This window comes from Centropristis striata, chromosome 20 (genome assembly GCF_030273125.1).
Source record: "Centropristis striata isolate RG_2023a ecotype Rhode Island chromosome 20, C.striata_1.0, whole genome shotgun sequence".
Lineage (NCBI taxonomy): Eukaryota > Metazoa > Chordata > Actinopteri > Perciformes > Serranidae > Centropristis > Centropristis striata.
In genome coordinates, this window is record NC_081536.1 from 31,710,913 (window position 1) to 31,733,949 (window position 23,037).

At 38.2% G+C, this 23,037-nt stretch overlaps 1 protein-coding gene across 2 annotated transcripts in view; it reads right to left on the reverse strand.

Moving 5' to 3' along the window:
• Positions 1-4,714: 4,714 nt before the first annotated feature.
• Positions 4,715-23,037, reverse strand: part of LOC131993850 (B-cell lymphoma/leukemia 11A-like) — a 73,683-nt gene continuing 55,360 nt past the window's right edge. For both annotated transcript variants that reach the window (XM_059359908.1, XM_059359907.1), the window contains exon 3: positions 4,715-8,601. In XM_059359908.1, the coding sequence (XP_059215891.1) occupies positions 6,353-8,601 (2,249 nt within the window). In that variant the 3' untranslated portion in view covers positions 4,715-6,352. The remainder of the gene's footprint in view (positions 8,602-23,037) is intronic.

Genomic DNA, 23,037 nt, shown 5'->3' on the forward strand with positions numbered 1-23,037 from the left:
TCATTAGTTTTAGTCTTAATTTCGTTGTGAATTTTTGTTTTCAAATTAGTTAGTTAGTTAGTTTTAATTTTGTTTCAGTTGAGTTTTTACTAGTTTTAGAGTTAGTTTTAGTTTTTTGTAATGGGGTATTTGTTGGGTGGGAGATTAAAAGAGGTCACAGTAAATTTTGCCTTTATTTCCTTTGTCTTATCCATCTTCATTATGTATGAAAAAAGTTGACAAAGATGAAAACAAAGGACATTTTCACTATAATTTTAGCTTGTAACCACAAAATACAGTGTCACTTAATTATCTTTTTTTTTTGTAACCTGAACCCTTAAAACAAAGTCTTGAATCTAAAAAAAACAATGTTGTCTCTTTGCAAAAATGTCCTCACTCTGTTGGTTAAAAAAGTGTCCTGGTCCTCACTATGTAGGAAATACAAGAACACACACACACACACACACACACACACACGTACAGGCATGCACTAAAAGCAGCTGGGCAGTCTCGCCCAACAGGTAGGATGACGCTGCAGACATGCAGGTGTCAGGTGTTTTAGAAGTTTTATAGCATTTGCATATCCACCTGTTCAGCCCACACACACACACACATACACACACACACACACACACAGATAGTCATAAAGTACATATAGTACAGGGCCAAAGGCTAGGGTGAGGCTGGGGGTGGAGGGCTGAGTTCATTAGGTTCAAGCAACTTTGCAAGACACTAAGGCCTCATTAGAGAAAGCATGTAAAGAATACGCCCTGCACAGGTCAACACACACACACACACACACACACGCACACGCACACACACACACACATATAGACACATACTTAGGACGGAAGAACCCTCTGAACTACATGTCTTTAGTTAAGAGTTATTTTATTGACAATGTAATGATGCAATTTTCTGTTATGCAACAGTTTATTGTTGCACACCTTGTAACATTTTATCCTTAATATTTAGTATTTGATCGGGATTACAAATGATTAGTAAAATAAACATTATTTGGACATCTATTGTAAATGCTTGTAATAATTGGGACTATTAGCCATTTAATAAGGTGCTATAATTATCAGTTCAGTTATTATAGCCATCCAAACAATACACATTATAAATAATACCTTTGGTAATCATTAAGAACTACTTAATAAACTGTTAAAATAACAAGTTGTAGCATTACTAATAGTTAGTGAATACGATAACGTATCATTGCATTGTTGGTTAATAGTAAAATAATAATAAACTGTTATAATTTAATGTGTTAAGTGTTGCCAAATAAGCATTTACATCAGAAGTATGTCAGATATAAAGGTTAGTATTGTTACTATTATTATTATGGTTATATATAATATTATTATCAAAAGGTGCTTTAGGATGGGGTGCAATTACACACACACACACACACACACGCACACAAACACACATACACACATTCTTGTACTTCTATCTTTGTGAGGACCTTCATTGTAATAGTGAATTCCCTAACAAGGTTATAATAGTTTGGGATTTTTCATTAGTTTTAGTTTGAACTTTGTTGTGATTTTTTTTGTTTTCAGATTCAGTTAGTTTTAATTCGTTTTTAGAGTGAGTTTGCTAGTTTTAGTTTAGTATTTTTTGAAATGCTTTAGTTTTAGTTTAGTTTTTATTAGTTGTAGTTTTTTGTAATGGGGTATTTGTTGGGTGGGAGATTAAAAGAGGTCACAGTAAATTGAAAATGAAAAAAGTTGACAAAGACGAAAACGAAGGACATTTTCACTATAATTTTAGTTAGTTTTGTAACCATACAATACAGTTTCAGTTGATTATCATTATCATGTAACCTTTAACCCTTAAAACAAAGTCTGAAATCTAAAAAAAGAAGCCTTTAAAGAAGTGAGGACCGGCCGAAAAAATGTCCTCACTATGCAAAAATGTCCTCACTCTGTTGGTTAAGAAACGTGTCCTGGTCCTCACTATGTAGGAAGTACAAGAACACACACACACACACACACATACACACACACACACACATACACATACACACTTGATTTAACACACAGTGGAGATAAGCGACAAGTGCCATTATACTTTCATTTTTTTATTAATTGTTTTTCGATAAAGGGACAAAATGGGTGTGTGAACAGGATTATGCAGACATCTGCCAGAAAACACAGACAGTGGTTTTCCCAATACAACTGAACAGAGACCCCAAAAGTACAACAGAAACTGAAGAGCTAGGTTTGTCCAATGACCATGGGCCACCATTACAAAAGAAAAAAATGAACCAAAATAATATTAAAATAAAAAATAAAATAAAAAGAAACCAAAATAAAAATAAGGATCCATTCCATGTCTCTGTTTTGAACAGAGCATAAAGGTAATAATAAATAGTAACTCCCATAGTAAAAGATAAAGTTCAAGTTCAAGTTACAACAAACAGCTCTCAGAATAGGAATAGAAAAGGCTGATAACAAAATATTCCGCATTGCCATTTACAAAAAAGTCTCAACTCAAGCAGGCTTCTCCACGTCCCCCGGGTCATTTTTCTAAATATGCTTTGCATATGAAAGTATACCCAATCTAAATATAAAGCACCATTTAGTATTTGGCAATGAAAAAAAACTGCAAAACATTTAATTTCTTTTTAAATGTATTTATTTTGACGCTTTTTTCGTAATCCATGTACTGCATATGAAGTTTTTTTTTTTTTTTTTTTTTTTCCTCTCTTCTTGATGTTGGAATGTAGTCAGGTGGGTAAAGGGGTGAGAGAGACAGAAGCACACAACAGAACAGGCCGACGTCAGCTTGCATTACTGCATACAAGAATGGCAGCGGGGGGGGGAGGGGGGGGAGGTCCGAACCAAAAAAACCAAAGAAGATATGTACAACCACCTCTGTGGACAGGAAACAGAGCGGCGGCCATCTGATGGCCCGTGATGCCTCCCAATGCCACATACTTTAGCTGCTTTTTTATGGGGTTTTTCCTTTTATTTCTTTAAACATACAAATAATTCGCACTATATTATCCTGCCAAATTAAAAAAATATACCGTGGCAGCTTGGGATTTTTTTTCCACTACCAAAAAAAGGTATGGTAAATACCTTTAGAGAGAACAAGCAACAGTTAAAAATACGAGCCTCAATATAAATACTATAGTGCCTACTCTAAGTGAACATTGAATTCAAATACAATTCTAGAAATACAGAAAAAGTAGACCATAAATGTGTTTAAGCATAGGAATCGACATGAGTGTGCATTTTCCTATATTTTTAAGTTCTTTATTATATATTCATATATAATCTTAATCCTTTCCCCAATGCAAATTGTATTTCAACCTGAAGAGCTGTGAAGAGCCAAGGCAAAATAAAATACAAAAAACCATCACAGGATTTTTTTTTTGTTTGTTTTTTCGTCTTTTTTTTCTTTTATCATTTCGTATATACTGTGATCGGAGTCTTGAACACCACCAAGACGCTGAGGAAAAAGAGAAACGACAACAAAACTTAAATACAGTTTCCCCCTAAAAGATAGTGAAGTGTTATTTGCAAAAAACGTTTATTTTCATATCTATAATTAAAGGAAGATTTTTATACAAAAACAGATTCTCGCAGTGTTGCGCAACAAGATTTTGAGTGTCTGTTGTCCAGTCGGCAAGGTCTGCAGATTATCCAGGTAGATGCATTAAAGTTACAGTGCAGCTTTTTTTTTTTTAAATGTGGATGTTTCTGCAGCCAATGAGAGCTGCGTCCATTCCAAGACCACTTTTAAATGCGTTGGTTCACTGCAAAAAAAGCCAACTTGTATCTTTTGCCTAAAACAAGTTGGTAAAACTTGGAAATATAAATTATTGACATTTAGGGCAATAATATAAGTTAGCACAACAAAGGAAGCCAGTTGTCTGCTCAAAAACAAGTTGGTGAGTTGTTGTTACTTATATCTTTAAGTTGGGATTCACAACAAGGGACAATAGTTCTGCTAACTCTTATTTCTTTGTTGTGAAATGCGGGTGAAATTCTGTCATTAGCGAAAGCTAGCGGCTAACTGATGCTAGCGGCTAACTGATGCTAGCGGCTAACTGATGCTAGTGGCTAACTGATGCTAGCGGCTAACTGATGCTAGCGGCTAACTGATGCTAGCAGCACTGCTTGTTACAGCTACAGGAGTAGCCATTAGCATATAAATGCTAACTCAAAATTGTGGTCGCAACATTAGCTGACATTTCATAGCGGCGTTACAATTGTGCCAATTCAGCACATTGCAGAAGTTAGCAGAAGTAAGGATTAAAAGTTACTACAATGTAAAATTATAAATTCAAAAATACAGAGTTGAGCAAACTCAAAAACAAAACTTAAAATATTTACTTTAATTGTCCAACTTAAAATTTTATCAAAGTTTCTTGCCTTGAAATTTTGAGTTCACCCAAGTTTTCTTTTTTTGCAGTGTTGCTTCTGCAGCTGCTATCAAAACCTTTTAATCTACACACCTTGCAGACAGAGTGAATTTTCAGCCCAGGCTGTAAGCACTGGGGTTTTTTTAAGGGGTAACAAACTGACAAATGGTCAAAAGTGAAACGGCAAGGGTACAAAGGTCAAGGTTCATGAGGGTGGAGTTGCTGGCGACAGATTATGTGTCTCATTTTTTTAACTGCTTTTTAACAAATGGGACCCTCATCATCAAACAGCATTTCAACAAGGTTTTTTTTTTCCCTACAGCGTAAACTTGTAAACTGGGAAAAATCGAAACAGTGCACTTCATGTCCTATAAATGACAATCTAGCTTTTTTTTTCAATCCAACATTGCATCAGTGTGGGAAAATGCAAGAGAGATGTTACTCTCAGGCAGAGTGCTTTATACTACGAACAGCTAGAATGAAACTCAACAAGGAAAAAAAAATCCATTTGGGTTGAAAAGCAACAGCAAACAAAAATAAAAAAAATGTGCCCTGCATTAGCCTATGCATACTGATTAAAATTATCGCATTCACTCTTCTAAAGAGCCCTGGAGTACGGATATTTTTTGCACTTCTTTTTTCTGCAATTCATAGCTAATGACCCTGTTTTTGATAATGTAAAGTGAAAGAGATTGGCTCCCGTCCCCGTAAACCGTAGCTTCCAGTTCTGTGTAGCTTTCTGTCTGTCTAGCTTGTAGTTATTTCAATGCTCTCAAATAAAGTCGGAGCTCATATATTACTTTTATGCATTGTTCCACACACTGACATATCGACGCGGCGTCGTATAGGTTTTTTGTGCTAACGCTAGATACACGACGCTTCTCAGCCATGCGCTGTATCCCTCGAGTTCAGGATTGTACATTACAGATTACCTTTATCTCAAAAGTACCTCCTTACCAGAAACAAAACTACAAATAATTCAGATATACACAATACTGCTTGTACCATGCTTGCCATGAAATCCACATATTAAAGATAGCCTATTGAACATGTAATAGGTAGCTAAGTGATGATTAACGAGAACTCTCTGATCTTTCATCATGAGTTGTCACAGTCCGTTTTGAGCAGTCAGGTGCTTGATGCAAGGACCTTTCCTGGGTGGCTTGAACCTTTTTAGCTTTGTCAAATGTGACCCCAAACTTATACCAGATAAGATTATGGCCGATGCAGTCTTGAGATATCAAAGGCACTCTTTCTTATTCTTCCAAATGATAGTACAGATTGAATTCGTAGCACACCCATGTCTTTTTGAAAGAAATTTTGAAGGCTGTCGTCACTTTAAGTTCAGCCATGAAGCCAATGCATTTTATTTTTTAACCCTGCGTGAACATGCCGTCTTTTAGAAAGATCAGGATGAGTGCATTTCCAGGGTTGTATATATATATATAAGAGTCGGGTCAAGTCATAGACTGTTCACTTTTCCATGTTACAAAACAAAACTGTACATGATATGTGTTACAGAATGTATGCAGCATGAATGTAATCTTTCTTGTCTTTTCTCTTTTTGAAGAATAAAAAGAAAAAACAGAACAAGAGAAAAACAGCAACACATTTACTCAACAACTAACCAACCAGGGACAAGTTCTTTTCTTTTTTTTTTTTGATTAGCAAAAACATACTATGCATGCTGACTAATTCTTAAAAATGGAAAAGGAAAACTCAAAAAAGAAAAATAGTACACAACATGTAAATTATTGCACAAGAGAAAGGCTCGAAGTTTTGCGTCAATGCAGAGTATTGCCCCGATACAGATCATGCATTCAATGGGTAATGGAAACGGGGTGTGCTGGTGCAGAGCACATGGTCTTAAGCTTCCACCAGACTGGCGAAAGTGGAGTGTTAGGGTTGGGGCAAATCTACAAGGGGCCGGGAATAAACAGGGGACTGATGGCGGACATAGTTGCGGGGGGAAAGGTCCCATAGTTCGGCCTTCTACTCTGACTTTATTTCGGTACTCAAAGAACGGTCACTGTGCCATTTTTTCATGTGTTTCTCCAAGGTGCTGTAGACACTGAAGGGCATCTTACAAATTTCACACTTGTACACGTCTTTGCCCACCTGACCATGGGTCTTCATGTGGCGAGTAAGTTTGGAGCTCTGGGCACAAGCATAATTGCACAGCTCACACTTGTACGGTCTCTCCCCCGTGTGGCTGCGCCGGTGCACTGTCAGGTTACTGCAGTTCTTGAACACCTTGCCACAAAACTCGCAAGTGTCGCTCCTGCGGCCGTCCTTGGAGTTGGGCCGGCCGCCGAGGTGTGGCGTGCTGCCCCCGCTGCCCGTCCCGCTGCGGCCCGACATCCCGCCGTCCAGCTCCCCCGGCGGGGTCGAGAAGCGGAGGCTGCCATTCTCGGACGAATGCTCGGACGAAGAGGCGAAGGGCGATTGTCTGGAATCCCCAAAGTTCAGAAAAGGGTCCTTGAGTTGTCGGGAGGCGGCGTAGCCGGCCAGCCACTGGGAGTAGACGTTCTCCGTGTTGGGGATCGTGGGAGTGGGCAGGTCGAATTCCTTCTCCAGCTTGATGCGTTTGGTGAACGGGCTGAGCGGACTGGGGCTACCCAGAAGAAGTTTTTTTGAGAGGCCGACAGAGGCGGATTCGTTGGGGGACGCGCCCCGCCCGTTGACCGTCGACACGGAGCCTTCCTGCCCGCGATCTGTTTCCAACACCGAGTCCCCGTCGCACATCTCGCGGTTGTGGTGGTGGTCTTGGTTGAGGTGATGGTGCAGGTGGTTCTCCTTGGCCATGGCGTTTCGTTTGTGCGCGCTGAGGGCTTCGCTGAAGTGGTGCATGCTGGCGGCGAGCCCCATCCCCTGCATCACCTCGGGCAGCGAGCGGGGGATGGGCCCTTCGTCGGCGACTCCTCCCAGCCGGCTTCCGATACCGCCGTTGTTTTCATGCTGACGCGCCGCTTCGAGGTTCAACCCGAAGTGGTAGCTGTTGGTGTTGTTGGTTCTTCTGGCTGCCCGATCTCCATTCTGCTCCTCTTCTTCTTCACCCTCCTCTTCCTCCTCCTCCTCCTCTTCTTCCTCCTCTTCCTCCTCTTCTTCCTCCTCCTCTTCCTCCTCCTCCTCCTCCCCGTTCTCACGCAGCATGCGGTTATTCTCGCTGTTCAGCTTGGCCACGACGGACTTCAGGGCGTTGCTGGCGCTGCCCAAGTGCTCGCTGGTGCCGGGCTCCGGGGAGGACGCCGTTGAGAGGCCGTCTTCTGATTTGCCCGTGTTCGGCGAGGAGGATTTGTGCATATGTGTCTTCATGTGGCGTTTCAGTTTGCTCGCCTGCGTGCAGGCGTGATCGCACAGGTGACATTTGTAGGGTTTCTCTCCCGTGTGGCTGCGCCGGTGCACTATTAGATTACTCTGGAACTTGAAGGCCTTGCCGCAAAACTCACAACACTTTGATTTCAAGGGGGTGGTGGAGGAGGGCGTGGCCCCTGCGGAGGGTAGCGGGGTCGTGGGAGTGGTCTGAGAGCCCACGGGCGACTGCATGGAGCCTGGAAGAGGGGGTGGCGTGGCGAGATATGGAGGTTTGCTCCCCCCTGCGCCTCCTCCACTCCCGCTTCCTCCTCCCGTCTGGAATGGCTGGAGCAGGCGCTGCATGGGGCTGGGCCGGCTGGGGGAGAGCGGGGGAGTGGAACCTGAAGTGTTGCCCGCCAGCTCCCGTAGCCGCCGCGAGAAGTCCATTGTCGGAGGGGGGTCAAGGGGCAGAGGGGGATTGAGGCGCAGCACCCTGTCGAAGGCACTCGGGTGGTGGGCTGCCAGCGCCATCTCCTCTGGGCTCAGGTGGTGGGGGTCCAGGTGGTTCCTCGGAGGGGGGCTGAAGAGGGGCGGCGTGGGAGGGAAGCGTTGATGGTGGCCCCCGCCGGCGGTGCCCATGGCACCGACTCCGCCCCCGATCCCAACGCTGTCCCGTCCACCTGAGCCCGAGCCGGGGATGCGCAGGAGGTTGAAGGGGCTGGCGTCGGGAGGCAGGTGGAGGCCGTGGAGGGGAGGCTGGGAGGGGCAGTCGGCGCCCCCGCCCAGGGACGACGGCCCACCCATGCGCGGGGTGAGAGGGCTGCCGTGGTCACTCTCCAGGTAGATACGGAAGCCGTGGGTGTTCTGAGCGTGCTGCAGCAGAAACCAGGCGCTGCCGTACGACTGCTTACAGGTAGTGCAGGTGTAGGTGGTGGGCTCCTCCTTACCTGAGGAGACAGAGGAGAAAGAAGCATGTTAGCAGGTTTAACCCAAGGGAGTCTAAGCCAATTTTTCCTATTTATTTCTGCCTAAATGCATGTATTACTTCAACCCTTTGATGCAGAATAAAGTAATAAATCAACTTCAAATCAACTTTATTTATAGAGCCCTTTAAGACAGCGTTAGCGGATACAAAGTGCTCTACATGGCAGGACAGACCAACAATAAAAACAGAGAACAATCGAAAACAACTAAAACAAAGCGAGTCTCATGCTGGGTAAAAACCAGTAAACAAAAGTGGGTTTTAAAATGAATCTCAATTTTAAAAGTAATCTTAATTTTGCAAAGCAAAACTAATTGTTGTTACTTATTTTACTGTAACAAATCAACTTTCTTGAATAAACAATGCTATTCAAATACTTTTAGAGCCCCAAATTGGTACACTTCCATAGAAACCTGTGTCTTTTCTTTGTATTTTGGGTTCCTGAAAGCTTTATACTTTGAATTAAAGAAAGAAGAAGAAAAATCTGACTGATAGCCAAGTTTGTGTGGAGAAAAAGGAGCCATGCATGTGATGTAAGGACAGACTGAAAGATACTAAACAGAGACATAAATTAATGCAGAGGAAGTTGACAAATTTGAACCAAAATCTCCTGGACTTCAGAGGTTTAAAAAACCTCAAACGTTTTGATTTACTGTACGAATCAGCCAATAAAAGTCTGTAAGTCTGAATCACTTTTTGTCGAAAAAAAAAAAAAAAATCAAGGATTTTCAAACGCTGTACACATTCCAACAGTTGTAAATAAACAGTCCTGTGAAATCCGTGAAGGATAACTCTTTTCAACTTGGCTGAAACAATTTTTTTATTTGAACCTTAGGCCTAACTGTTACAGCTTTTAAAAATGGTCGGCACATGGTGTTGAGGGCTTTCCAAATACAACAGTAGCTGTTATTGAGGTCATGCCCCACATGAGTAGCATGTGAGAAGTAGTGTGTGTGTGTGTGTGTGTGTGTGTGTGCATTTGTTCTTCTCCCAGACTGCTCTGGGACATAATTTCTCCCTTTAGACTGACTGTGAGTCCTCCATTGTCAGCAGGAGAACAAAGAAGCAGGGCTATCCCGGCGGACTACCACTTCCCACTGATCTACCAAAACAGAGGCCCGCTGACAAACACATAGACTCAGACGCAGGAGAGGCAACACAGAAGAATCCTTTAGACCTTTGAATGACTGCTTCCTGTCTGTATCAACCACAAATTATATCGGATAAATAGTTTTTCCTTTATATAGCTGATGAAAGCTGAGATAGATTATGCATTTATTTAAGGCAGGGGTCCCAAATTACCTGGGGGCCGCTGGAGGCAGTGTCAAAATTAGCAAAAAAAGAGACAAAATTACAAAAAAAAGAATCAAAATGACAGAAAAAACTAAATTACTTTAAAAAGATACAAAATGAGCAAAAAAAGACACAAACTTTCTAAAAAAAAGACAAAATGACCAAAAAAAGACACAAAATGACCAAAAAAGACACAAAATTACTTAAAAAAGACACAGAATTACAAAAAAGACACAAATTACTTTAAAAAAAGACACAAAATGACCCAAAAAATACACAAAATTACTTAAAAAAAAGACACTAAATTAGCACAAAAAATAAAATTTAAAAAAAGACACAAAATTACCAAAAAAAGACACAAAATTATTTTTTTTAAAAAGAAACAAAATGACCCAAAAAGACAAGATTATTTTAAAAAGACACAAAATTACCCCCAAAAAAGACACAAATTTTCCAAAACAAGTAATTAAAGGGACCTTCCACACACAACACGGTAAAGTGCCATTCATATAAAACTGAACATTAAACTTTCATATCAAGTTGGGGGCCACAAAATATCGTCACGAGGGCCACAATTGGCCCGCGGGCCGCGAGTTTGAGACCCCTGATTTAAGGTATCAGTAAATACTGAGTTCATAATTTGGCAACAAAACAGTAAAAAAAAAATCATGCAAGTTTATTCATGTCCTCTGTATTCTCTTAGTCAGTGTTTAGACTCCAACCAACACAGACACACACACACACACACACACACACAGAGCAGAACACCCTGCAGCCGCCGGAGGAAAGTAAAACAGTAGGAGTGTAAAAACATTTTGGCTCCAACCGGAGAGGAGAAATAACCCCTCAAAGCTTCTTCCCCTCACTGAAGCATGCAGAGTCACTTTGAGAGGAACATTTAAAACAATAATTGCCTTTGAATGGCCTCGGTGATGGTGACCCGCGGTGGGACCCGCGGTGCATGTGTAATCTCATTAGGGAAACCGAACGGACGGCCATCAGATCATTTACAAGATTAGATGACAGACAAAAAAAACCCAGTCGCCTCCATTCAGACCCTCACACTGTAGGCACAGTGCACACATTCACACAAACCTCCAAAAACGTTGGGACGCCGTGAATAAAAAGTCTATATTTACAAAAAAAAAACTGTTTAACCCTCTGAAATCTTGGGCTGTTAAAATATAATAAATCTAAGAAATAGACACACTCAGCGGCGGAGAAATAGAAACACTGGATTATGTATGAAAAAAGTTGACAAAGACTAAAACGAAGGACATTTTCACTTTAATTTTAGTTTGTTTTAGTTAGTTTTGTAACCACACAATACAGTTTCAGTTAATTATCGTTTTTTAAACCCGTAACCCGCGGGTCGGATCAAGAAATGTTCACTTTATTGGCGGGGCGGGTCATTAACGATTACATATGTCCAATACAGCCTACTTCTTAAAATTGATTTTATGTCACTAATGTCTGCATTGTGTTTTATTTATGTCCCAACTTCTTTGGCATCAGGGTTTTTTTACATGAAGACACAAATGGAAACAAACACTGAGTATAAAAAAAGGTTTAGATGTCTAAATTCTGTCAAGTTAAACTTTAAGGCCTGACAACATTCTTGCGACCATATATGGTCAAAGAACTACAGGAAGAACTGAAGTAAGAGTTGAAAGAAAATGTATTTAAGAGAAAAACGCTGCTTTGAAGGCCACTCTGGAATTTGAATATACACTTTGTTGTTCAGTTGTTTCTTTGTTTTTAGATTATTTTTGGGGTATTTTTTACTTTTATTGACATGGATCATAGTGGGAAAATTACAACATACAAGGACAGACTCACACACAAGCCTGATTCCAAAAAAGTTGGGACACTGTGTAAAATATACATAAAAGTGTATATATTTACAAAAACAAAAGTTTGCCAGTTTGAGCATTATATCTATCTCTATCAGTGGTCGAAGTGGTACAAGTAAAAGTCCTGCATTCAAATCTCACTGAAGTAAAAGTACAAAAGTATCAGCATCAAAATGTACTTAAACTATCAAAAGTAAAAGTACTTGTTATGCAGAATGAACCCACTCAGATTGTTTCATATATTCTAAACATAATAATATTATTATTGATGTTTTATATAAGCAAAATTTGTATATTATTTAGTAGCATTGCTGGTTTCACTATTCAATATACTTGCTGCCCCCGCGACCCGGCCCCGGACAAGCGGAGGAAAATGGATGGATGGATGGACGTTTTTAAGTTCAATTTGACCTGAAAAGTGACTAAAGCGGTCAGATAAATGTAGTGGAGTAGAAGTATAAAGTTACATAAAATGGAAATACTGAAGTAAAGTATAAGTACCCTAAAAATGTAATTAAGTACAGTACTTGAGTAGATGTACTTAGTTACATTCCACCATTTATCTCTATATATTTTCTTTGTATTGTATTTAATTGAATGTAGGTTGAAAAGGACTTGCAAATAATTGCATTAATAATTGCATAGCAGGTATATCAGGAGATACATTGATTACTTACTACATTAATGACTATATATCTGAATAAAAAATCCAAATATTTTACATTTTCATACTTTAAATTGTGTTTAAAGCCGATATGTGAAAATGTTCCGTGTCCGGTGTGGGTGGAAATACTGTGTGTATTTATGTGGAAAACAACCACCCCAACAATTATATCAACATCCAACAGTGTCAAAAGTTGCAATACATAATAAATTGAAACATGCTGTAATATTATTGCAAAAGCGGAATAAATAAACAGGAGTCACTCTGGGGGTCGTAATATCGATGCTAATTATCTCCGATGATTTTTTGGTAAAAAGCCATTTTAGCTGCAACGTGTCACGAACAATGCATCCCATTAATATTAATATGTAAACAGGTAAGGTGGGTTGTAAAAAATACACACGAAATGGGACAAATCACTTGCTAATTACCGGCAGAACCAACACGACAAATTAGCAGTGATACTAAAAGGATGTCATGGTTTACATGGAAGCTTTTATACATCTGCACGCTGCAATTTACCTCTAATAGCCAGAAAGAGAGAGTCAAAGAGGTTGTTGGGGAAAAAACGGATTCAACACATAATATCTGCAAAGGGAACATTTGTGCATGTGCTTGTGAGTGTGTGTGTGTGTTATTTCCCTCACAATATGGGACTTTTTTTATTTATTTCACCCTCACTTGAAGTGGCCCTCAGTACAACTACATGCATTTGAGCATGAAATGTTAAAAGTACAGTGTAAAAATGCACAAAATTTTTTGCTGCAAACCTTTTGTATTCCTATTTATACTGTTATACATGCATTTGAGCATGAAATATGTTAAGTAACTGCACTGTAAACAAATAAACACAAAATAAACAAATAGACTCAAAATAAACAAAAAAAAACAAACACAAAATGAACAAAAAAGAAGACAAAATGACCAAAATAGACACAAAATGAACAAAAAAGACACAAAATGACCAAAAAAAGAAACAAAATGAACAAAAAAAGACACAAAATGAACAAAATAGACACAAAATGAACAAAAAAGACACAAATTGACCCAAAAAAGACACAAAATGAACAAAAAAGACACAAAATGACCCAAAAAAAGACACAAAATGAACAAAAAAGACACAAAATGACCCAAAAAAGACACAAATTGAACAAAAAAAGACACAAAATGAACAAAAAAAGACACAAAATAACCTTTTGTATTCCTATTTATACTGTTATACATGTATTTGAGCATGAAATATGTTAAGTTACTGCACTGTTAATAAAAATTGCAGTTTCATCATATCTGGTTAAGTGCACGCTCCTATATGTGGCCCTGTGGTAGTGAACATGAAAAACTGTGGCCCCTGCAGCATTTAAGTTGCCCATCCCTGACATAGATTATAATAAAGTGAGATGTTTTTTGTGATTGTGTCAAGATTTTTCTTTCTGACCATCTCCTCCATTCACACACACACTTCTCCCACATGACCAACAGTTTGGAAAGGCAGCTAAATTATGGATCATTACAATCGGCACAAATTACCACTAATTGTGGCCACCTGCATTGGATCTAACCTGTGAATATCATTTGCATTATCAGGACCAACGAGGCTTCATTTATTTATTTATTCATCTTTTTTTCTTTCCCCCCTCTTCTGGTTAACCCTCTGGAGTCTGGGGCTATTTTGGCCGTTTCTGAATCCTTTTCATTCTGCCTGTATATAAGACCTAAAACAATGTTTACCACATCACGTAAGTATCTTTTTTTCATCAGCACAACCTCACCTTTATGACCTGATCATTATTTTTTCACTTTGACTTACTGTATCGACACTTTGAACCCAAAGAAACACAACAAAATGTTGCAAAAGTGGACACAAGTTGCATATAAGACGTAAAATGAGGATAACATCTAGTTCTATATTATATATTATACTATACTATATTATTATAAGTCATATGATTTGATAATGTTGCCATGATTGGTGACTCCGGAGGGTTAAACCACTCTAATCCTGACAGTATTGACAGAAACGCTGCACTTTTTCCACTTTGGCTGAAACAGGAGACGAGTTATCCTTTCACTTCACATTACATTTCATATAGGATCATCATTTCTGCAGCATGTGGGCAGCCACTTTTTTACTTTATTGACTAGATATGAAGTGCCAGTTGCTTTAAATGGAGCAACAGCGTTTCCAGACAGTGGATTTGAACATGAAAAATGTCTCTACTAAGGTCTGATTTCTGCACAAACTACATTTGTTGGGTGACAAGGTGCTTAATATCTCAACATCATTTCCCTGAGGGAGAAAAAAAACATAGTTTTATTGTATATAATTGCATGTTTTAGCTTTTTTTTACTGTATTTACAAGAGTTTTCATCAGTGCTGCAGGTCATATTTAATAAAAAATCAAAGGTCCAGATCATCCTAAGGTCTAATTTGTGTCACAAATCTGACTGTCAAATCAAAAATAACAATATTTATTTTCAATAAAGACCTTATTTCTCTCTCTCTCTCCCATGTGTATCAGTCTCACTTACTGGAATCCTAATTTGATTGGCTGAATAGAGTGATGTAAGATGATTCATGCACTTGGTGCTGTAAATGTTAAAACACTCCGTCAAAATTAAATGCTTTGCGGTGATGTCTCAGATAATACAACCAGAATATATAACGAAGCTGCAGTTTCTGTGAATTTAGGCTACAAAACCACAGACCAAGGTTCAGGACAAAAACACTTCCTGGTAAGGTGTTATAACAGAGAAACGGAGAAATAAAAGAGAAATAAGCTCAATTGTATCTTGTGATTATACTGTGTAATCATGTAAATCCAGCTCTTGTTTTTCTTGTAGCGTGTGACTGTATTTTATTTGTGTCTTGTGTGTTTTAGTGTAACCATTTTACTTTTGTGCTTCTGTCTTAGCCAGGTCACACTTGGAAAAGAGGTTTTTTTAATCTAAAAATTTTTTTTACCTGTTTAAATAAAGGATATTGATATAAAATACAGTTTAAACTGTAAAAAAATGTTTGTAAATGCCGGAAGTGAAGTAGTTACAAGGGTGATGTGAGTACGTAACGTAAAATATGTAAGTTTCGTTTTTAAAAAAAGCGCAAGTTACGTAAAAAGTAATTAATTTTTATTTCCACACAGGACCCAAACCACGTCCTCTGGGGTGAAAATATGCCGTTTGTTCAACGCATCCAATGTTCTTCATCCAATCATCCATTTAAACTCCACATCACCATCAATCATTACTGCTACGTCAGCAAGATATTGTTGGAGGACAGTCTAAAACAGCCAAAATGTTGCCACATGCACAAACGATTATAGCAATTATATTGACGTTTTTGAGGGGAGACCAGTCTCATAATAGAGCCGATCCTCATCTGAGAAGACACCCAGCAGGTCAACTCTTTGGTTGGACTGGTGCATTTAATTACAGGAGTAAAAAGTAAAAAAAAAACAGGTTATTTTGTGTGTAATTGTGCTTATTTTGATAGCTGACTTCAAGAAATCTTCCTGGAAATCTAATCTTAAAATTGCATAAATGAAAATGGATGTATTGTGAGGGTAAAGAAGCTGCATGTGTGCAGGTTTCTGATTCAGCTTCACTCAAGAAAATCTCATAAATTTGTGAAAATAATGCTTGTGTAGCACCGTAACATGTTGACAGCACAAAAGAAAGTCTGTTTACATAGGAAGATGTGGGCAAAATATGGAGAAAAACAAGAGCGAGGCACAATAGTGTAACTCTTGAGCTAATACGCTCCTTTTTGACTCGTAGCTCAGACTTGTCTGCACACTGATTGAAACTGTAAGGTTAATGGATTTTAGAGTAGGCGACCACTCCACTCTGTCTCTCTGTAATATACTCCCATCAGCCACTTCATTAGGCAAACTCTCCACCACTGGGAGGTAGAAAAATGAAGTGAGAAAACGGGATGGAGAACGCTAGATGAAGACAGATAGAGTCAGAGAAAGAGATGAGATAGGAGCAGTGATCCCTCTGCTTTAAAACTCTGGAGTCACCAAAAGCACCAAAGCATCACAATCACATTTTATGTTGGACTAAAGGACTAAAAAAGACACAAAATGACCAGATAAGACACAAAATAACCAAAAAAACACAAAATGACCAAAAGAGACACAAAATGACCCAAAAAACCCCACAGAAGACACAAAATGACCAAAAAAGACACAAAATTACCCAAAAAAGACACAAAATTACCAATAAAAGGCACAAAATGACCAAAAAAAGACACAAAATGACCCAAAACACCCCCCACAGAAGACACAAAATGACAAAAAAAATTCCAGAAAAAAGACACAAAATGACCCAAAAACCCCCCACAGAAAACACAAAATGACTAAAAAAAGACACAAAATGACCAAAAAAAGGCACAAAATTACAAAAAAACCCACAAAATTACTATAAAAGACACAAAATGATCACATTTATGTCCGTTCTTCTTTGTTTCTTTTTGGTTCAAAATGTTGATCCAGTAAGTCAGAATAAAAAAACAATTATTATCAGGTCATATCGCTGGAAAAAATATACCAACATTTACCATTTAAACATTTTTTAAGTGGTGTATACAGGCAGGATGAAAAGGATTAAAAAATGGACTAAATAGCCCAAAAAGACTTCACAGAGTTAAATTTTTAGATGGAGGTGACAAATACCTGCTGCAACTTTGAGTCGGGATACAGCAGGAATGTTAAGAGGGGGAAGAGGGAGGGGGGCGGGGGGTAAATAATAGCATCCGGTGCTTTACCTGGGGTAAATGTCAAAGCCATACAGCCACTATAGTGAGACTCCAGAGAACACACACACACACACACGCACAGTTCCAGAAATGTCCTAGCACTCAATAGCAGCCATGCTACAGTGACAAGCACAGGCATTAAGCCCTATTAAGCCAAGGGCATTGCCTGGACACTTATGTGGTGCAAGATGGGAGAGAGGCAGTAAGGCAGCTTGGCTCATGTTTCACGACACCTTTCTCTGTGTGTGTGTGTGTGTGTGTGTGTGTGTGTGTGTGCAGCAGCTTCCCCTGGCCTCTCTAAAGGAAGTGTAGTGCTCTGATCCAATGGCTGTCAAAGGAGCTGAAATAAAGCCAGAGCAAACTGACAAGACACATCCAGGAAAGAGGGTCCGCTCGGGCCGAGACGCGTAGAACACAGTTTAAAACGCAGTCAGGGGCCAAATGCATGGCTGGTTTCTACAGTAGGGGCTCAAACTTGCGGCCCGCGGGGCCAATTGCGGTCCTTGTGATGATATTTTGTGGCCCCCACCTTGATATGAAAGTTTAATGTGAGTTTTATATGAATGGCACTTTACCATGTTGTGGTGGAAGGTCCCTTTAATTACTTTTTGGGTAATTTTGTGTCTTTTTTTGGTAATTTTGTGTCTTTTTTTAAATAATTTTGAGTCTTTTTAGTAATTTTGTGTATTTTTTGGTCATTTTGTTTCTTTTTTAAAATAATTTTGTGCCTTTTTTAAAATAATTTTGTGTCTTTTTTGGTCATTTTGTGTCTTTTTTTGTCATTTTGTATCTTTTTTTGTAATTTTGTGTATTTTTTGGTCATTTTGTGTCTTTTTATGTAATTTAATTTTTTTTTCTGTAATTTTGTGTCTTTTTTTTAGTAATTTTGTGTCTTCTTTGGTCATTTTGTGTCTTTTTAAATAACTGTGTCTTTTATTAGTAATTTTGTGTCTTTTTTTGGTCATTTTGTGTCTTTTTTAAATGATTTAGTTTTTTCTGTGACTTTGTGTCTTTTTTGTAATTCTGTGTCTTTTTTCTGTCATTTTGTGCCTTTTTTGGTCATTTTGTGTCTTTTTTAAGTAATTTAGTAATCTTTTCTGTCATTTTGTCTGTGTAGGCTGCACATGCTCAAAAAAAAAAAAATCAAAAGGTTGCCAATTAGTTTTCAAGTGTGTATGTTTGGACCACGTCTAGAAACGGCAGAGTGTTTCATGCAGGACTGTGTGTGATCCTCTGTCCTCGCCTGTTTTGGCATGTTCATGCTACTTTATGGAACACTAAGAGTGTACATTCAAACAGCAGCACATACTGCAAGGCCAGCAACACATTTACATGAAAGACATCGTCCTCATAACGTCAGCCTGCAGAACTGTTCTGCAGCCAGTCATGCTGTTCTGTAAATTAGCTGGATGGCCACCATTGCATTCCTCTCCGACCAGCTGGGAAAGAAAAATGGATGCCAGGGCTTGGCTAACCAGCTCGGACAGACCAGCAACTATCCTACTGGCCTTAGACGCTTTTATCCATCTCTCCATTTATTGCCCTTGTGCTAATTTATCTCTCTTTCTATCACTTCCTGTCCTATCACGTCTGTGAAGATTATAAGGACATACTTTATAACACTAAATACATTTCACTTTTATATGAATGAACAATATAGCCATAATGAGGCACAATTCATTGTTTTGTGCTAAAATAATATTTTCTATATTTTTGAACATATTTCTTATTTAACAAATTCATTACCGTAATGTGTCCAGATAAAAATGTCATGGTTTCCCCCACACTTATATACAATAAATATTTAATAAACTTTATAAAAATATATACATTTGTATACATTACATACATGTGTTTAAAAATGTATAATTTAACAGAATATAATCAAACATAATGGTTAAAGAACAAAATCTGAGTGAAAATTTATGAGAAAAAATGGTTAAATGTTAAAGTAATGATAGAATTGTTTGAATCAAAATATGTGTATATTTTAATAAAATACATTTTGGTGATACCAGCTACCCTTTTTTAGTCATTTTGTGTCTTTTTTGGTAATTTTGGGTCTTTTTGAGTCTTTTTTTAGTCCTTTTGTGTCTTCTTTAGTCATTTTGTGTCTTTTTTAGTCCTTTTGTGTCTTCTTTTGGTCATCTTGTGTCTTTTTTTAGTCCTTTAGTCCAACATAAAATGTGATTTTGATATTTCCTCTCCCTTACTTTCTTTGTAACAGGAGCCCTCCTCCCCACCTCCCCCCCTCTCTCTCCACCCATCGGTGGCTCTCCGTTTGTGTCCTTGGCTGGGTCCACCTCTGGGTGAGATGATAGTAATTGAGGTAATGGAACATCGCTGAAACAGGATTAGGTACGCATACTGGGAGTGAGGGACAATGTCCCTTAATACAATTTGGGATTTCTGTCTGAGCCTCAGGCTTTCAGGATCTGCTGCTTGTATTTACATCTGGGCACCGCAGCTCACCCCTGATCACCCCAAAGCTTTATCTTAAAGGGCTACCTGGATGTTTTTACTATAATTTCAGCTTTCTATTAAAGTGCACACATGTCTTAATGTTTGAAGGCATTTGCTTAAGCAAAAGAAGAAGAAAAAATTAATCTTTTTGGTGCAACTTTTTGTGTGCAGTCACCTGACCTCTGACCTCACAGCAGAGAAGGAAAGAAAAAGAAGAATTTCCAACATTTAAAAAAAAAAGTTAGCTGCAGTAGAGAAATTATAAACCATTTAAAGTCTTTTCCACCAACATGTTTGGTCAAAAACTGAATGAAATTCCAGGGGAAATTATTTTATTGTTGCTTTAAAATAAGACTACGGAATAGACTTCACAAGATATATGGGCTGCAATGCTGGTAATCTTCCCATATACTCCTATTAGAATTGAATTCCTTACTATTTTATATATTCAATGTATATTCAAATTTGTAGCGCTCAATTTTAGCCTATCATTAATATTTAATACCTATGCATTGTTCATGTTTACACAGGCTTATGCATGACAGAAGCCACAATAAATAAATAATATTTAAACATTCCTAATTTCTTCATTCCTAACTTAAATTTAGACTAGTCGACACGTAGAAAAACACTCACAAAACTTAAAATTGAGCACAGTTTAATCTATAAGGTCAAACATTGTCGAAAAACCTATACCATATATTACGAGCAATTTGCAATCACATTTTTCAATAACCAAATCATATTTTTATGCTGTAGTGTGTTGTAACTTAATATAATTACTTGATAAAATGCCACCTGGGACTGTGGAGTAAGAAGAGTCATGGCATTGCTAATACCATTAGCATCGTAACGTATTCATTAAGCTAGCTGGCGTTAGCTTGCTTCGTTTATTCATAGCATGATGTAGGCTACTGGTAACAAGTTATGCTGTAGCAAACAGGCTAGTTGCTAGCTAGCTAGTTAGCTACTTTAAGTGTCTGTTGGCCAATCCAATTATTAGGACTTAACTAAAAATAACTTCACAGCTAACTTAGCTGCTAATGGAAAGAGGAGGTGACGGCAGGCAGAGACAGCAAGTCACAAAGTGACTCCTGAAATACTAAGACTACAATATTATGAAACTTAATATAATAAAATACAATGCCACCTGGGACTGTGGACTAAAAAAAGACATGGCACTGCTTTTAGTATCTTAGCGTAAAAGTATGATTCATTAAGCTAGCTGGCGTTAGCTTGCTCCGTTCTTTCATAGCATGATGTACCGGACACAAGTAATGCTAGCAAACATGCTAGTTGGTTAGCTACTTTCAGTGTCTGTTGGCTAACTTCACAGCTAACTTAGCTGCTAATTGAAAGAGGAGGAAAGAGTCAGCAAGCAAAAAACAAACACTATAATATTATGACCATATTTGAGCTAACAGTATTAACTTTGCTGCAGATGACTAAACAGTTAAAAGGCAATGTTTTTATCTTAAATGCCTGGTCACAGACCGAATGAATCCCTTTAAAATAAGGCAAATTAACAGAATGTGATAAGTGTTTATCTCACGATTACACCTGACAATAACTATAATGGGAAAATGTGTGAAATCATATGATTATAATCACTGTGTAATAATGTTCACCCTCACCTTCCCTCTCTCTTCCATTATAATCCATATTTACAGCGACACATATTTAGTGCTTGGTGATCATCACTCATACTCATATGTCTCATATGACTCCCACAATACATATGTACTGTAACTGATTCACTGAACCTCTTTCATTATGACTCTCATTCCAGTGAAAAGGATTTCCAAATGGTTTTTCTGCAGAACATTGACATTATCGACTCCATTGTCATAACCCAGCCTTCCTCCCTCCATCATCACCCACTAAAGTGCAACAGTTGTGGCTTTCTGCTTCAATCCCAACAGTCAGTTTTACTGCCCAAAAGCACTTTACCATACCATTGTTGTCATGTGAAAATCTTGTTGCCCTAATTATGGCTCTTTTCATGTTTTAATTTCAGAGCTGCATGCTCTTCGTTTGAGCCGGGGAAATTCAACGACCCTTGGGAACAAACGAAACCATTTCAAAACCCTTTTGGTTAAACTCAAAAACGCACGGTGGTCAAGTTAACCGTCTGGAGTCCATGATGGTGCCGGAGCACGACTTCTTCATAATGTCACGACGTAAAAACGAAGCAGCATGGAGCCCTGCTGTCAGCTGAACTCTAAAGTTTTGGCTTTTCCAGAAGTTTCCATGTCCAATTTAATGCATCAACCCATTTTTAGCAAAGATATAAAAAAAACACCTCGACCCTTTCCTTTTTTTGCAGAGATTTTTCTAATTTAGCTTTGTGCATTTAGCATTTGTAATGCAATCTTTTGTGTTTACTTTTTTATTTTTTATTTTATTTCTTTGTGTTTTTACCTGTGTTTTTTGTAACTTCTTTGTGTTTTTGATTTGTTTTTCATGTTTTTTGTGTGTTTTTTGTCATTTTTTTGTGTTTTTGTGTGTTTTTTTTTTGTGTTCAAAATGTTGATCCAGTAATTAAAAATGAAAATAATAACCAGGTCATATACTAGGTGAGGTTGTCCTGAAAACAATGACGTCATGGTAAAGATTTTAAGGGGTTTATACAGAAACAATGAAAAGGAGTCAAAAACCGACAAAATAGCCCCAAACTCCAAACACTGTAATAAATTATTCTGTAGTCATTTCATTTTACTTAATATATTTGATAAAATATATTAAATATAAATGCGTCCTTGATTTTGAGGCAGTTGTTTAAGTAACTTTAATATGAAAAAGTTTGCGATAGAATCTACTTATTTAAACCACATTAAATATAATCTTTATATGTATGTAATTCTAAATCAAGACAATTCTGAATGAATCCAACACAATAGAATAAGCCTGTTTTTAATTGATAGGCACTTCCTGTTAATTAACTCAACTTGTAACGTAATTAGATTTAATTAATAATATTGTGTGCAATCTGTTGCCTTAATTTTATTGAGTAGATATTATGTATCTTAAGTAATGTGAATGCTTAGACTTCTAAGGATTAAAAAAAAACAAAGCTGTTACGAAATCCGTGGTTCCAACAAAAAAAAATAAGTTGCATACTGGAGTGGCAGCCTATTAAATTGTCACAAAATTCCTGTAATTGGTATTTTGGCATCCCAAACTGTCATACCGATGTACTGGGAGAAATCCTAAGCCAACCCCCAGTCAGTGCAGTCCGGAGAGAAGGGATCTGCACTCTCCTCCTCTCCCCCAATTATTTTCCCCTCTATGCTCAAGCTTTCCTGCTAACTGGACAGCGAACAATTGGAATGCAAACAGTGGCAGCTGGTGTCCTGTCCGCTCGCTGAAGGG